The sequence below is a fragment of the Plecotus auritus genome, assembly GCF_963455305.1.
Source record: "Plecotus auritus genome assembly, chromosome: 7".
Taxonomy (NCBI): domain Eukaryota; kingdom Metazoa; phylum Chordata; class Mammalia; order Chiroptera; family Vespertilionidae; genus Plecotus; species Plecotus auritus.
In genome coordinates this window covers 69,544,642-69,559,709 of record NC_137774.1, presented here as the reverse complement: position 1 = coordinate 69,559,709, position 15,068 = coordinate 69,544,642, and the positions used below count along the sequence as shown (strand labels likewise).

General features: G+C 57.8%; 1 protein-coding gene across 2 annotated transcripts; it reads left to right on the top strand.

Moving 5' to 3' along the window:
- Positions 1-834: 834 nt before the first annotated feature.
- Positions 835-12,907, top strand: FBXL16 (F-box and leucine rich repeat protein 16). Of its 2 annotated transcripts, none has more exons than XM_080677501.1 (6): positions 835-1,170; positions 8,135-8,793; positions 9,454-9,962; positions 10,282-10,366; positions 10,702-10,765; positions 11,032-12,907. In XM_080677501.1, exons 2-6 carry the CDS (start codon positions 8,149-8,151, stop codon positions 11,178-11,180), a joined length of 1,452 nt encoding a protein of 483 aa, XP_080533627.1. In that variant the 5' UTR covers positions 835-1,170; positions 8,135-8,148; the 3' UTR covers positions 11,181-12,907. The 2 variants fall into 2 exon arrangements, with proteins under 2 accessions (XP_080533627.1, XP_080533628.1); XM_080677502.1 differs by having other exon boundaries at positions 879-1,175.
- The last annotated feature ends 2,161 nt before the right edge of the window (positions 12,908-15,068 follow it).

Here is a 15,068-nt window from a genome sequence, read left to right as displayed (position 1 = left end):
CACGACTCCGGGACCACTTCACCATCTCACTCTTGGGGTCTCAGCTCAAGCATCATGTCCTCAGGAGCCCTACCACCACCACCCTGGAGGGGTCACCATCACGTGGCCCTGTTCAACGTGCATTGCACTCAAAATAGTCACTCTTTGAAATGATCTGTTGTTCTTCAGCTCTGAAGGGGGAGGGGTGTCTCCCACTGAGGGGGGTTCCTGGACCTGACACTCAGCAGGTGCGCAGGAGACGTCAGGGCCTTAAAGGGGGATTGGCTGACCGCTCCGCAGGAGGTGGGGGGTCAAGGTAGGGAAGGGGAAGGGTTGGACCATCCTAGCCCCCGCAGGTGGCAGCCAAGGGTTAGGACGCACAGAGCCGGCCCCGAACCCCATAGGACCAGCCACGCACCACTGGGCTAACCACTAGCACCTAAGGGCTCGAGTCTTCTTTGCACCGCAGGATTTGGGGTCCCCACCGCTCCGCGCAGGCATGGCTAGCTCCAGAGCCGCGCTCCAGCCTCGTGCCCTAGCCTCCCTTCCCCTCCTTCCCTCTCTTGCCCTCCTCTTGCCCTTCCCTTCTGTCCCCGCGCAGCCGCGCGCCGTGTTTGTTATTGTGAGGGCGCCCGCGGCTAAGGTGGGGGCGGGGTGCCGCCGGAACTGGCGCGTGCCCGTGGGCGCCGCGGCGGGAGCGCGCTGTGCGCGCGGCGGGGCGGGGCAGGGCTCGGCATCCTCGGCCCTCCCGCCGGGCTCCCCAACCCGGATTGGCTCCCGGAACCGGGAGCGCGCGAAGGCGCGGCGCGTAGGGCCGGGCGGGGGCAGGGGGGTCGCGCGCGCGGCGCCGCTGGCGACCGCGGAGGAGCGTAGGGAGGAGGGGGGAGGAGGAGCGCGGGGAGGAGGGCGAGGGGAGGGCTCCCTGCAAAGCGGCCTTATTTATCTGGGCACAGCCTCAGCCTCCCCGGTGGGAGGCTTGGGGCAGCCGATCCTCTCCCACCGGGGAGCTCTTCTGGGGTGAGGCCGAAGTGGCCAGCCAGGCCGGGGCACCGGGCGCGGGGTGCGGCCGGGCCCTGCCGGCCAGGCCAGCACCTCCGCCGCCTTCCCGCTTCGCCGGCTCTCATGCCGGGCTCCCAATGACGGGAGGAAGCCCGGCGAACAGCGTGGCATGAGCCAGAAGCCCGGGCCGAGGTAAGGTGTGTGCTCCCGGACTGGCTGTGGGGTGGGGTGGGGGACAGGCTACGCAGCGGAGGCGACCACAATGAGAGGGTGGGGAGGGGGCTTGAGACAGTGCCTCTGCCACCCCTGAAGGCTTATGTAACCGCATCCCCTTCCCTGGCCTTGGCTGCTGGGCGTTGGGCCCTGTCAGACCTTCCCACAACCCCTTACCCCAGTGGATGGCCTGGTTGAGGCCCACTCCCCATGGCAACTGGACCAAGACTGTGGGTCGGTGCTTCCAGACAGTGTCCCCTGGAAGCGGAATTGTAGGCCCCCAGCTCGCCTGATTGGGTGAGGTCCTGGACCACAGCTGAGCTCTGTGTTCCGGGCCTCAGCACCACCAGCCCCTTGAGCTGTGAGAGAGGTGTTAGATACGTTACACTCCAAGTGGAGCCGTGTGGATGCCTAGCCTGAGGGCCTATCTGCCTCTGGACACCTTCTGGCCCTGGGCCTGTATGGAGCTGGCACAGTGCGAGAAGGAGGGGACCTGAGGGGACTGAGCACATGCCTGGTTCTGGAGGAGGGGTCAGGCCTTAGCCAAAGCTGGAGGGCCCCAGAAGGGGAAATGGGTACCCTGAGACTTGCTGGGGAGAGGGCCTGTCCTCCTGGAGTTTGAGCAGGTGGGGAGAATGGAGCACCAATCACCTCAGAAGGAGAGAAGTCCTGGCTATTGGAACCTCAGGGAGCCAAAGGCCCAGTGGCCACTCCTCCAGCCCCTCCCTTCCTCTGCACAGGAAGCCTCCCCTCCGTGGAGAGAGCAGATGGTGGATGCCACCTCACCTGCCCCCTCCAGCATGCCCCTCCCCACACCGCCACCTCCTAGGGCCCAGTGACCAGAGTCAGTTCAGGCCTCCCTGATGCCAGGCAGGCACTGGGACCCTTCTTCCACCAGACTCCTTTGAAGGCTGCTGGACAGCAGCCTGGGTGCAGAAGGCCTGAGAAGTCTGGGGTCCCACAGGCCAGGTCAGAAGCCTGATGGAGACCCATGGGTTCAGCAGGAAGTGGCCGCAGGGCTGGACCAGAGCTGTCTGGAGAGGAGAAAAAGGCATGTCCCAGTCATAAACATGGGCAGTGCAGGGTGGGCTGTTCGGGCCCCACAGGACCCCGGGACTAGCTCCCCCAGTGCTGGCCGCCTCCACTCTCTGGCTCCCCACTTCAACCACCCCTCACCTTGAGCCGAGCCTATGAGCACCTCTAATGCTGGGGAGGGTCATGAGACATTTGCCACCCTCCAGCTCACACCCACTTCCTGGGCACTTGAGCGAGTCCTATCTCCCACTGATGAGAAGAAAACAGGTGAACCTGAGGTTGGAGGACCTGGTGCCCTCCAGACTGCTGGGCTCAGGCAGGAAGGCCTGCACTGCTGAAAGCCAGGTAGAAATCTCCCCCGGAGGTAGGGGAAGGAGCTCCTTGGCTGGCCTCCTCTGCTCCCGCAGCTCCCATTTTGTGACATGGGTCCCAGAGGCTGGCATGGGAAGAGTGCAGGTGGCAGTGAAGGAAGGTTTGTGGGGTCAGTGGGTGGCTCAGAATCCTTTCTACACGTGGACTGGAGTAACTTCAACCAGAACAGCCACAGAGGATGGGCTTGGGCCACCTTCCCTTACTTTGCAGGAAAGAGGGGGAGGGATTGAGGCAGCCGCCCAAAGAAGCAGACACTAAACACCCCAGGCCTGGGCCCTGGGTGCTCAGGTGCTTCAGAGTACAGGGGCTTAGGTGAGGCCTGAAATCCACATCCACTCCCCAAGGCACCCAGTCTCACATGGCTGAGCTGCCCTGAGCTTGGCCCAAAGACTGTTGGAGCATGAACTCCAATCCCTCTTGAGGCCATGTGCTCCCTTCTCAGAGCCCCTGGTGCATGGGTGGGGCAGCCTGCACCCTAGAAGCATCTCTAAGCTGGGGGCGGGAGGGGAGCGCTGCGGCTAGGACATGTGCAAAGTGACAGGGATGTGAATGTGCCTGAGTCACGGGGTTTGTCATGGAATGTGTCAGCCTGCACCACACCCCCAATCCCAAACTGCCCTGGTTGTCACCCAGCCCCTGGGGTTACCACCACAGATCGGTCTATGTGAGTTTTTCTGGCTACCCATGCCCTGCCCAGCTTCGTGGCTCTCAGCAGGCAGGGGGAACTAATCAGTACAGGTTTTACTGGGGCCAGGCCCTCCGGTATTCAGGGCAGGCTCTGTCAGATGGGGGTATCAGAGATGGAGGAAGAGTCCTCCAAGGCGGGGGTCATGAGGGGTGGAGAGTTTCCCGGGAATGAAAAATCCAAAAGAACAGTGTCCCAGTGGTGGTCATGCAGCTTGCAGCTCTGGAAGGAGATTAGGGTGTGACAGGGACAATGGTGGGAGAGACCACCAGCCCAGGGTTCCGAACTGGGAGGGCACAGGTACGTAAGCAGAACAGGACAGAGAATAGAGGCCACAGGAAATGTGCCTGGCCAGTGACAGGCTGGCTGGGGGCCCTGGGTTGCCCTCTCAACCACTGTGCCTGGCCTGGGTTTAGGGAGTCAGACAGATGGGGATCTTGGAGTCAAATCCCAGATCTGTACAACTTCTGAAAGTTTACTCTCTGAGCCCTGCTTTCCCCACTATGTCAGATGTTAGGCAATGTGTGAAGGACTCGGAGCAGCAGTGCGGGGTGTGGTGCTGGGAAGAGCAGGACCACTAGCCTCCCTCCCTCCTGATCATGCCTGTCCCCTTCTCGTTAGGTCTGGCCAGATTATGGGGGAGAGGCAGCCAGCTTCCTTAACCCTGCAGTTCCCAAGGGGAGTCTCAGCCAAAAAGAAGCCATGAGTCATCCTCTTCCCAAGGGTCTGAATAACTGCAAGGCCCACCTCAAGCCCCAGGGTCTTGGGGACCTTCTCAGAAACTCTGGTACCAACCCAACCAGTGGCTCCCTCCTCTGTGGACACTGGCCTCTGTCACAACTGGGATTAATGAATTGAGTTGCAGCTCCCCCTCTGACTGCCCTCCTCTTAATCTAACCTGTCCTCCATCAAGCCTCATGGGCTTTAGGTAGCCACACCCCTTTCTGCATGACCCTGCTAACTGATTGCCAGTCCTCGTTCGTTCATTCATTCATTCATTCATTCATTCAGCAAGCACTGAGAGGCCCCTAAGCCCTGGTGCCATCTTTCCTCAAGGAGCCCCCAGCCAAGGGGAGAGGCCAGTAGGTAGACAGTGATGATAGCCTAGCTGATGACTGAGACCCTGGAGATGCTTCCTCAGTACTGGGGGTCCTTCGGGCCTAGTGTTGACCTGGGTCTCAGAGCCTAGTGATGATCTGCAAAAGAGGCAGCTCCTTATGAAGCCCAGCATGGCTATCTGCAGACGGTCAGCATGGAAGTCACAAAGTTCTGGAGTACTCCCAGGAGTCCCCGGAACCTCACTATGTTTCCTAAGTCCACTCTGGCTACCATGCTTCACTGTAAGTCTGTTGAGGAAACACAGAGGCTCTCCCAAGTGGCACGCTGATCCAGCTCTGGTTGAGGCTGAGGGGGACAAGACAACTAAAGTAATGGCCACCATTTTCCTCCTTCCCCTGGGGTGACCCCAGGAGCCTCAAGCTCTGGGGACCTCCCCTGTAATTCTACTCCACACTGAGGAACAACCCACCAGTGCTGAGGCTAGTAATAGTGCAAGTGTGGCCATCTTTTTGAAAAGCCTCTTTTCCCAGCATTAGCTCCTGGAATTTATCCCTAAATTGGGAGGCAGCCCCCGGGAGACTGGCAGCTGTCCCTACCCCCTCCTGGCAGGAAACTCCAAGCAGGACCTTCAAGCCCCACTGGGTGCAGCCACAGGTACCAGGAAGGTAGGGGCACTGCAACCCATCTGGCTAGGTGGATGGGGCTTGGGTCAGGCAAAGGGGCCCTAGTCCTAGCCCTGCATGGACCTAACTGGCAGGAAGACCAATCTCTGACCCTGAGCTCACCTTTCTCCAAAGCCCTGACCCCTGGGCCAAAGTGTGGCTGTTTCCAATTTTGAGCTACAGAATGGGGGGTTCTCAGGCTGGGTCAATGAGGCTGGAGTGTGAAGAACAGCTGGAACACAGCAGGACCATGGTCAAAGTTGAGGAGCAGCAGGGCTGCCTCTGTTAGGGAGGCAGTTCTGATCCAGGGCATGGGGGTAGGGGTTGGGAGGGCTGACTGACAGGCAAGGCAGTATGGGGTGGGGGTGGAGGTGGAGGGGTGGGATGAGGGGCAGCCAGACTTCAGGCATCTATCCCCCCTTCCCCCCCTCCACCCCCCGCAGGCTGCTGAGTGTCAACCTGGGCCTGGCCACCCCTTCTGAGGGCTCTCTCCCAAAGGCAAGTTTGTTTCACCAGCTTGGCCCTGAGGCCCCAAGGGTGGAGATAGGACTATGGACGTGTGCAAATGTGAGCTCCAGTGGGGGACAGGAAGGGAGCCTCACAGTTGTGGGGGGCATCCACGTGCATCCCCCAACTCAGGCACTCCACGTGCACACCCATGGCTGGAAGCATTTTCAGTCTAAATCTGCTCTTGAGTTATTTCTCCCCTAGTGCCGCCTCCGCTGCCTCCTTGGGATCTTAGACGAACCGGGCGGCTTCTTTCCTTTCCCCTGCACCCCACTCCGCCTCCAGGGCCCCTCCCTGCTAAGCTGGGTTTGCGGGATCCATCTCCCACACACCACCACACCACCAGCCGCTGTCCGCGGTGGAGGCGGCCAGGCCTCGCCTTGGAGCACGCGCACAGCGGCTGCTCGGGGCGCTGTCCATGGTGCTGCACGCCGAGGGCCAAGCCGGCCCCGCCTCGACTGTGGGAAGCGGCCAAGGCCGGGTGGGCGGCGCGCCCTGAGGGATGAAATAATGGAGCACTGCTCCGGGAACACAGAAGGTATTCAGGCTGGGGCTGCTTCTCTGCACCCAGCAGCCCAAAGGTGGGAATTACCGGGATATCCTCTCCCCTGGACCCAGGAGTGGGGGCCAGTTGTGGCCTTCATCCTGTAACTCCACGAAACACTGCTGGCCACGATGGCCCCCTCCTCCTGTACTAGCATTAAGGGCAGCCCTCATGTCACACCACCCCCGCCACTGTGGGCAAACTGTAACTCCTTGGAGCCTATTCTAAGCCTCCTCCCCCCAAGCTGCTCTAAGGCTGAAATCCATGATTATTCCAGTGGGTAATTGGCAGAAATTATAGATGTCATGTATCAACCTGTGTGAAGTCATGAGCTACCTGGTCATGAGCCAGTGAGGGACTAGCCAAGGTGTGGGAGCCTCTTCTGGGGAGGAAGGGCCCAGGGTGGATTCTAGCCTAGGGGCTCAGGGCTGCCAGGTCAGGAAGGCTTTGGGGCCCAAAGCTGGGTTGGCAGTTATAAGGGCCATGTGTCCCAGGTCTGTGCACCCTCTCCAGACATAGAATGCTAGCAAGGGTTGTGCTGTCAAGGGCTTAGAAGCAGTAGAGGGTGTGGTGCTGGAAAGAGCAGGGTAAGGCTGCCCACTTATCTTCCTCGTTCCTAGTGGCTCCTGTCCCCTTCCACTCGAGCAGGCCGTGGGGTTCAGAAGCAATTTCCGTGTCGTTTTCTAAGTGTGCATTGTAAGCCATGCACTATGCATAGCCCTTTGCACACGCTGTCCAATGGACAAGGTAGTCACCTCTCTGGCTTCTGAGTGAGGAAAGTGAGTCTTGGAGAAGAGAAGGCCTTGCCCAGGCCACACAGCCAAGGTGGGGCCTGTTTTGAGTCCAGTGTGTGTGACCATTTGGATGAACACAGTGCACAGCCTCCTCACTGGATGTCTGGTGGGCAGGATATCTGGAATGTGGAGCAAAGGATAGCACTATGACAGTCCCACTGCCCCATCTCTCAAGGGCCATCTGTGGCCTGTGCCCTCTGACACCCATTCACAGACTTGGAGGCCTAAGAAGGAGAGCCAGGGTGGTCTCAGCCCCACTCTGGGGAGAGCCCCCTTCATATAGCCTTCCATAACCAGCTCTGCTTCACCACTATGACCTTGTGCAAGCAATTCACACTGCCTCAGCTTGGCTTCCTCATCTGGTCAATGGTTACAGTCACCACAGCATCATCCTCAATGAACTAGGTGGAGGATTAAAGAGATAGTATGTGCCCTGACCGGTTTGGGTCAATGGATAGAGTGTTGGCCTGCGGACCAAAGCGTCCCAGGTTTGATTCCGGTCAAGGCACTTATCTTGGTTGCAGGCTCCTCCCCGGGTGTGTGCAGGAGGCAACCAATCAATGTGTTTCTCTCATATCGATGTTTCTCTCTGTCTTTCCCTCACTCTTCCACTCTCTCTCTCTAAAAGATCAATAGAAAAATACCCTCGGGTGAGGATTAACAACAACAACAAAAAGGAGATAGTATGGTCCAGGGCTCACTGTGCTGGCATCACAGTAATCTCTGGGAAGCCACCTGCCCTTTCTTAGGGTAGATTCTGAGCTACAGAACCTCCTGTAGCCACTGAGATTCTCAGGGGCTGGTGTGTGAATCTCAGAGTACTGGAACTACTCCAAAGAGCCATGCCAGCACCCCACCGTGGAGAGGCCAGAGACTGCCCTAAATCCTCTCCCTTAGTTATGCAGCCCCTGTGCAGTGGAGGTAGGCCTGGCAGGCACTGAGGGTGGACATCAGAGTAGAAAAGGTGAAGAGAACAGTAATGGGTGAGCGACTTGTCTCTCTCCACCTCTGTTCTCTCCTCTGTAAAATGAGAACCATTGTGCCTAGATGTGGAACGCTCTGTGAGTGGGTGCAGGTTGAGCTCAGTGCACACACTAGGCACTCAGAGACTGGCCCTGTCCTGTTGCTGCTCCATCTGGGAGGGAGGCTTGTACTTAGATCCTCTTTGTTGGGTGGTTCTAGGAGTGTCCTGGGAGGGGACACCGGGAACAGGAAGGGGCCCAGCTCTTTCTGCCCTCCCAGAGAGAGCATGAAATTCATTCCTCACTCCTGGCCCTACCTGCAGAGTGACGGAGGAAGATGTCCAGCCCCGGAGTCGACGGCGACCCCAAGCCCCCATGCTTGCCTCGAAATGGCCTGGTGAAGTTGCCAGGCCAGCCCAACGGTCTGGGTGCAGCCAGTATCACCAAGGGTACACCCGCTGCCAGGAACCGCCCCTGCCAACCACTGCCCCCACCCACTCTCCCACCACCCAGCCTGGCTGCCCCGCTGCCCCGGGCTGCCCTGGCTGGGGGCCTATGCCCCCCAGCAGGGATCCCCTTTGGTGGACCAGCCTCAGCCCCTGCACCTGGGCCCCCCGTGGAGCGGCCGCCACTGGCCACAGATGAAAAGATCCTCAATGGCCTTTTCTGGTACTTCTCGGCCTGCGAGAAGTGTGTGCTGGCCCAGGTGTGCAAGACCTGGCGACGCGTGCTCTACCAGCCAAAGTTCTGGGCGGGCCTCACACCTGTGCTGCACGCCAAGGAGCTTTACAACATGCTGCCTGGTGGTGAAAAGGAGTTCGTGAACCTGCAAGGCTTTGCGGCACGCGGCTTTGAAGGCTTCTGCCTAGTGGGAGTCTCCGACCTGGATATCTGTGAGTTCATCGATAACTACGCCCTGTCCAAGAAGGGCGTCAAGGCCATGAGCCTCAAACGCTCCACCATCACTGACGCTGGCTTGGAGGTGTGTCCTGCTGCTAGCTCAGAAGGGACGGGGAGTGGGTGGTCTGGGCAGCAGCAGTGGAGCAGGTGTGAGGGTGAGGAGAGGTGGGGAGTGGACCCAGAGGAAGCTCAGGCACACAGGAGCAATGTAGCTGAGGGCTGAGCGAATGCCCTGAGCGGGAGCATGGCTCTGGGATAGGTGAAAGCAGCACTAGTTACATAATTTGAGCAACCCAGTCCAAAATGGAAATGCAAGTGCCTTGTTCATAGATGATTTAGAATTTCAAGACAGTGACAGAGAAGCAGTACATTAAGTGTAAGGTCCTTCTGAACACAGGCCCTGCATGCCAGTGGGGAAGATTCTAGAGGTAATGGGGGAGTGGGGCAAAGGGCAGAGGTGCAGGTGGCGCCTTCCTTGGGATCTGGACTCGAATCATCAAATCATTAACACCAACTGCTCTGGGCACATGCTCTAGCCAGGCCATGGGCTCCCAGTTCCCTGTACCCTGCCTCCTCTTTTAGTGTGGTTGAGGTGTAACAGAAACACGATAAAGTGCACTTGTCCAAGAGTACAGGGTTCCTTCTACCCTATCTCCTATTCTCCTCACCATGCCCTGTGGGGAGGGGCACACCCAGGGAACCTAGGTGAGTTTGAAGGTCATACCTCCTGACCCACCCACAGGTGATGCTGGAGCAGATGCAGGGCGTGGTGCGCCTTGAGCTGTCCGGCTGCAACGACTTCACCGAGGCGGGGCTGTGGTCCAGCCTGAGTGCCCGCATCACCTCGCTGAGCGTGAGTGACTGCATCAACGTGGCGGATGACGCCATCGCAGCCATCTCGCAGCTGCTGCCCAACCTGGCCGAGCTGAGCTTGCAGGCCTACCACGTGACGGACACAGCACTGGCCTACTTCACAGCGCGCCAGGGCCACAGCACCCACACTCTGCGCCTGCTCTCCTGCTGGGAGATCACCAACCATGGTGTGGTCAATGTGGTGCACAGCCTGCCTAACCTCACAGCACTTAGCCTCTCCGGCTGTTCTAAGGTCACTGATGACGGTGTAGAGCTCGTGGCTGAGAACCTGCGCAAGCTGCGCAGCCTCGACCTCTCATGGTGCCCACGCATCACTGACATGGCGCTGGAGTATGTGGCCTGCGACCTGCACCGGCTGGAGGAGCTGGTGCTGGACAGGTGTGTGCATCCTCCCCCACCCCCAGGCCATGGAGGGTGGGGTCGGGCGAGGTCAGCAGAACTCTTTGAGCCAGCAGCCTAGATTAATAAATAGGTCTGTAAATAGGGTGGGGCTGCAGCAGGGTTGGGAGCGGGGATGAGGGGCGGGGTCCTCAAAACTCTGGCCTCGTGTGGGTGAGATGGGGGCTATGGAAAGGAAGGGGCTATTATGAGTGGGGTAGGGGGTGAGTTCACAACAGGAAAAGGAGTAAGGGATTGGAGCTGAGGGAAAAGGAGAGGTGTTCTGAAGGTGGTCAGCCCCGCTCTGTTGCAACCACAGGTGTGTACGCATCACGGACACTGGCCTCAGCTATTTATCTACCATGTCGTCCCTCCGCAGCCTCTACCTGCGATGGTGCTGCCAGGTACCGGCCCTCTACGCCTCTGGATATTGGGAAGTAGGCAGGGGAGGTGGGGGGCGTGTGGAATGCCCCCGCCCAGACAGTCCTCTGATCTGCTCCCGGCCCACTCAGATCCTGTAAGGAAGTCTGGGATCCCTTCACACCCAGCGGCCTGCGTAAGCGGAATGTGCGGAGTCCCCAGGGCCCTCAACGATGGCTCCGTGGGGAGCTGAGAAATCCCCGTTTTGAACCCCGCTCCCTGCCCCTCCAGCAGCTCCAGGCCAGCGGCCTGACCCTAGGAGTGGGGCTCCTACAGGGCGCGAGCGGAAATAGTTAACTCGCTCCGCCCTCCCGCCCAGGTGCAGGACTTCGGGCTGAAGCACCTCCTGGCAATGAGGAGTTTGCGTCTCCTGTCTCTGGCAGGTGAGACTACCCCCGGCCGCCCTCCTGGACAGTGATCACACTCACACACACACACATACCGGCCGCCCTCCTGAACAGTGATCACACTCACACACACTTTGTCCGCCTCCACCAAACCTACGGGGTCCCTTGTGCGGATTTAGGTCCAGGTCATAAGAGGGAGATACCGGGCAGGCTCTAGCCCCGCACAGCTCAGGCTGGCCCCGCCTTCCACGAACCGCCCCTTCCCGGCCCCGCCCACTTAGCCACCGCCCGGTCCCCCACAGGATGCCCACTGCTGACCACCACCGGGCTGTCGGGCCTAGTGCAGCTGCAGGAGCTGGAGGAACTGGAGCTGACTAACTGCCCCGGGGCCACCCCCGAACTCTTCAAGTACTTCTCGCAGCACCTGCCCCGCTGCCTCGTCATCGAATAGCGTGGGGTCTCCTCGCCCCCGTCGCTGGAACCCGCCTGGCTCTGGGCGGGGACCCGAGGGCGCTACTCAGACCCCTCTCCCCGCACTTCCTTGTCCAGCACGGGAGGTCCAGCGAAGCAAGGGAAAGCCCTGCCCCGCGGCCCCTCCGCTCCTCTCCTGGACCCGCCCAGGCAGGGAGAAGGGGGGTAACGGGTGGTGCCCGCCCCACGCACGCACGCACACTCGGGGATTTGTGCATGCCCCTCGTGCCCGCCCTGCACGCCCACCCTCCGCAGCCACTTCCCTTAAATCGCACGCCCACTGGGGGTGGGGGTGGGGCCTGGGCCTGGGAGGCGTTTTAAGCTCTCAGACAGCCGTCCTTATCTCCTTCCCCACCTAACTCCCCTCTTGTCTCCCCGGGCTGTCCTCCCCGTCTCGGGAAGGGCCCAGTGGGATTGAGGGGGGGCTGGGTCTCCCAGGACACAGGGGCCCGGAAGAGCCCCATGGGCTGCCTGCATCTTCCACCGCACCTCACCTGGAGCCCTCCAGGGGGTACGAGGGGAAACAGGCTGCCGCCAAAGCCATGGCCCTCCGCGGAGCCCAAGTCCCACCCGCCTTTCCCCCACTTCATTCCAGCCTGACCTAAGCCACCTCCCCTCTTCTTTGGTACTGTGTGAGACAGTCCCCTGCTTTCCCATCCCTACCCCCAGGACTACAAGTCCCTAGGTCCTGGCCAGACTGGGGCTGAATTAGGTTGGGAGTGGTGCAGAATGGTGACAATGACCTTGGCACAATCAACATTAGCCCAGCCAGCTCTGTCCATCTCAACCCAGAGGTGGTACAGCTACCTTGAGAGACCCCAAGCTGGAGCAAGCCTCAGGGCCCACAGGCCTTGGGAGCAGTCCTGGGTGGACCCTTCACTGCAGCCCCTGTAGCTAGCTGGGCCCAAGCCTCTCAGTGACACACTTGACCTTGGGCAGGTCTCTATAAATTAGAAACTGGAAAAGTGGGCCCCAGTCAAGGCTCAGGGTCAGCAGCAGCCAGCTTCCAATGGCCAGCACACCCTCAGCACCCAGAGGAGGGAGGGCTCATTTCTAGCCACCCCCCCACCCCTCCCCAGCTGCCCAAACTTTTGCTTGCCCTATTGGGCTCTTGACCATGATCTGTCAGATCCAAAGACTTGGAAGTCCTAGGGGATGCTGGCACATCATGGCAATTGCTGAGGAGAGGGCTGGGACCCCTTTCCATCCCAACCTTGAACCCCAGGAGATACAGTGCCCACACTAATATTGGGACATCCTGCCCCCCATCTGGTTGGAAGAGAGTAACCAGTTCTAGAGAGAGAGAGAGAGAGAGAACAAGAGACACTATTGAAGCATAGAAACAGTTCAACAGCCCAAAGATCTTTCTGCCCCTGGAGTGCTCACAGGAGGCTCCTGGGCTGAAGTGGTGAGAAGCCAGTTTCTTCAGCCCCTCCCACAGCTCCTTAGTGGGAGGTGGCAGCTGTCCATTTGTCCAAAGTATTAATGCAACTGAAGCTGTGATATTTCCAACGACTGTAGAAGGAAAGATTAAGGGGAGAGAGGAAAACAAAACCAACCAACCCCTAAAATCATTTTCTTATTGTACATAATGACCTCATTCTCCTGTATATGCGGAAGATATAACCTTATATTTGGTAAGTGTTTCTTGTGCTATTTTATCACGTGACCTGTTTATAAAAATATATATTAAAAAGGTTGTAAAAACATGTGTCTGAGTTTTTAGGTAATCAGGCTATGATGGGGAAGGTATATCTGCCTGAGGGGCCTACGTCTCTGGATTCTTGTGCACCTCTCAACTTATTCAAACTTGTTGGTTCTTTCAACAAATATAGAGGCTGGGTGCCATGGTGCGAGGCAGAAAACCCAGTACTGACCAACAGGGAAGGTCCCTAAGCTCTCTTTGGTTCAGGGGGAAGAGACAGGCACTAAAGTCATTACACCTAATATTCCCTCCAAAATATCTAGGATCTAGTCCATCATTTCAGAAGGGCAAAAATGAACCTTGTTTTATGCACAAGGTAAATGAGGTTAGATGCCAGGCCCAGCTGGCGTGGCTCAGTGGTTGAGTGTTGACCTATGAACCAGGAAGCCACGGTTCCCGGTGAGGGCACGAGGGCATATGCTCAGGTTGTACACATGCTCGGGTTGTGGGCTTGATTCCCCGTGTGGGGTGTGCAGAAGGTAGCCGATCTATGATTCTCTCTCATTGATGTTTCTGTATCTCTCTCCCTTCCTCTCTGAAATAAAAAATAATATTTTTTTAAAAGAGAGGGGCAGGCCAAAACCGGTTTGGCTCAGTGGATAGAGCGTCGGCCTGCGGACTGAAGGGTCCCGGGTTCGATTCCGGTCAAGGGCATGTACCTTGGTTGCGGGCACATCCCCAGTAGGGGGTGTGCAGGAGGCAGCTGATCGATGTTTCTCTCATCGATGTTTCTAACTCTCTATCCCTCTCCCTTCCTCTCTGTAAAAAATCAATAAAATATATTTAAAAAAAAAAAGAGAGAGAGAGAGAGAGAGAGAGAGAGAGAGGGGCAGGATGTCCTAAAAGGTCACACAGCCCTGACTGGTTTGGCTCAGTGGATAGAGCGTCGGCCTGCGGACTGAAGGGTCCCAGGTTCGATTCCGGTCGGGGGCATGTGCCTTGGTTGCGGGCACATCCCCAGTGGGAGGTGTGCAGGAGGCAGCTGATCGATGTTTCTCTCCCATCAATGTTTCTAACTCTCTATCCCTCTCCCTTCCTCTCTGTAAAAAATCAATAAAATATATTTAAAAAAAAAAAAAAAAGAAAAAAAAAAGGTCACACAATGCAGCAAGGACAGACCAGAACTCCCACCCAGGAGAGAAAGGGAGGCTCATAGAGGGTCACTTAACAGGGTTGTGTGAACAGGCGCTCAGGCACTAGAGTTTGTGGAGACCAAGACAGACGTGATCCCTGTCTGATGGAGTCACATTCACATGCAACAGACAATAATCAGTAAACAGAGAAATGGGTTGTGGTAAGTGGAGGTGACAGTGATTCCGCTACCTTCTTCACACCCCACACGGGGAATCAAGCCCACAACCCAAGCATGTGTGCAACCGGAGCATGTGCCCTCACCGGGAACCATAGCTTCCTGGTGTTAGAGAAGGCCTCTGAGAACGGGACCTTAAGCTGAACACTCAAGGATGGGAAGAAGGCGCGTTCTGGAGAGGAGAGCCTAGCACGGGTGGCCGAGAGGCAGGAACTTGGCAGGCTGGAATAAAGAATGGAAGTCGTGCCCAAACCGGTTTGGCTCAGTGGATAGAGCTTCGGCCTGCGGACTGAAGGGTCCCGGGTTCGATTCCGGTCAAGGGCATGTACCTTGGTTGCGGGCACATCCCCAGTGGGAGGTGTGCAGGAGGCAGCTGATCGATGTTTCTCTCTCATCGATGTTTCTAGCTCTCTATTCCCTCTCCCTTCCTCTCTGTGAAATATCAATAAAACATATTAAAAAAAAAAAAAAAAAAGAATGGAAGTCGCTGTGGATAGAGGTACGCACGCCGGGAGAGAAAGAGGTCAGGGGTTTGGGATTTATTCATCACGTGACAGGGAGCTATGGGGCGCCTTAGTCCGAAGAATGGTACGGAGTTCAGATAATGGGGAACAGCGGCCCGGGAAGCCTTTAAGAAAACCTACTCCTGGGGTTCCGGGGAAATGAGGAAGGAGGTGGAGAGCACTGGAGGAATTCTCGGGACTCGTTTAGGGATGATGCATGGACTTGTTGACGGACCATGAGGGAAAGATGAGCACTGGTAACAAATACTGAATTAAAAAAAAAAAAGAAAGAAAGAAAAGAAAAAGACAACCACTTAGGCGAAACCGGGGAAACCCCTCTACCTCAGTCCT

Bases quoted from the DNA above. Each gene is read 5' to 3' on its own strand.
- FBXL16 (XM_080677501.1), top strand. From the start codon at position 8,149: ATGTCCAGCCCCGGAGTCGACGGCGACCCCAAGCCCCCATGCTTGCCT. The intron at 10,367-10,701 runs GTACCGGCCCTC...CCTCCCGCCCAG, and splicing joins ACCTGCGATGGTGCTGCCAG to GTGCAGGACTTCGGGCTGAA. The intron at 10,766-11,031 runs GTGAGACTACCC...GGTCCCCCACAG, and splicing joins GCGTCTCCTGTCTCTGGCAG to GATGCCCACTGCTGACCACC.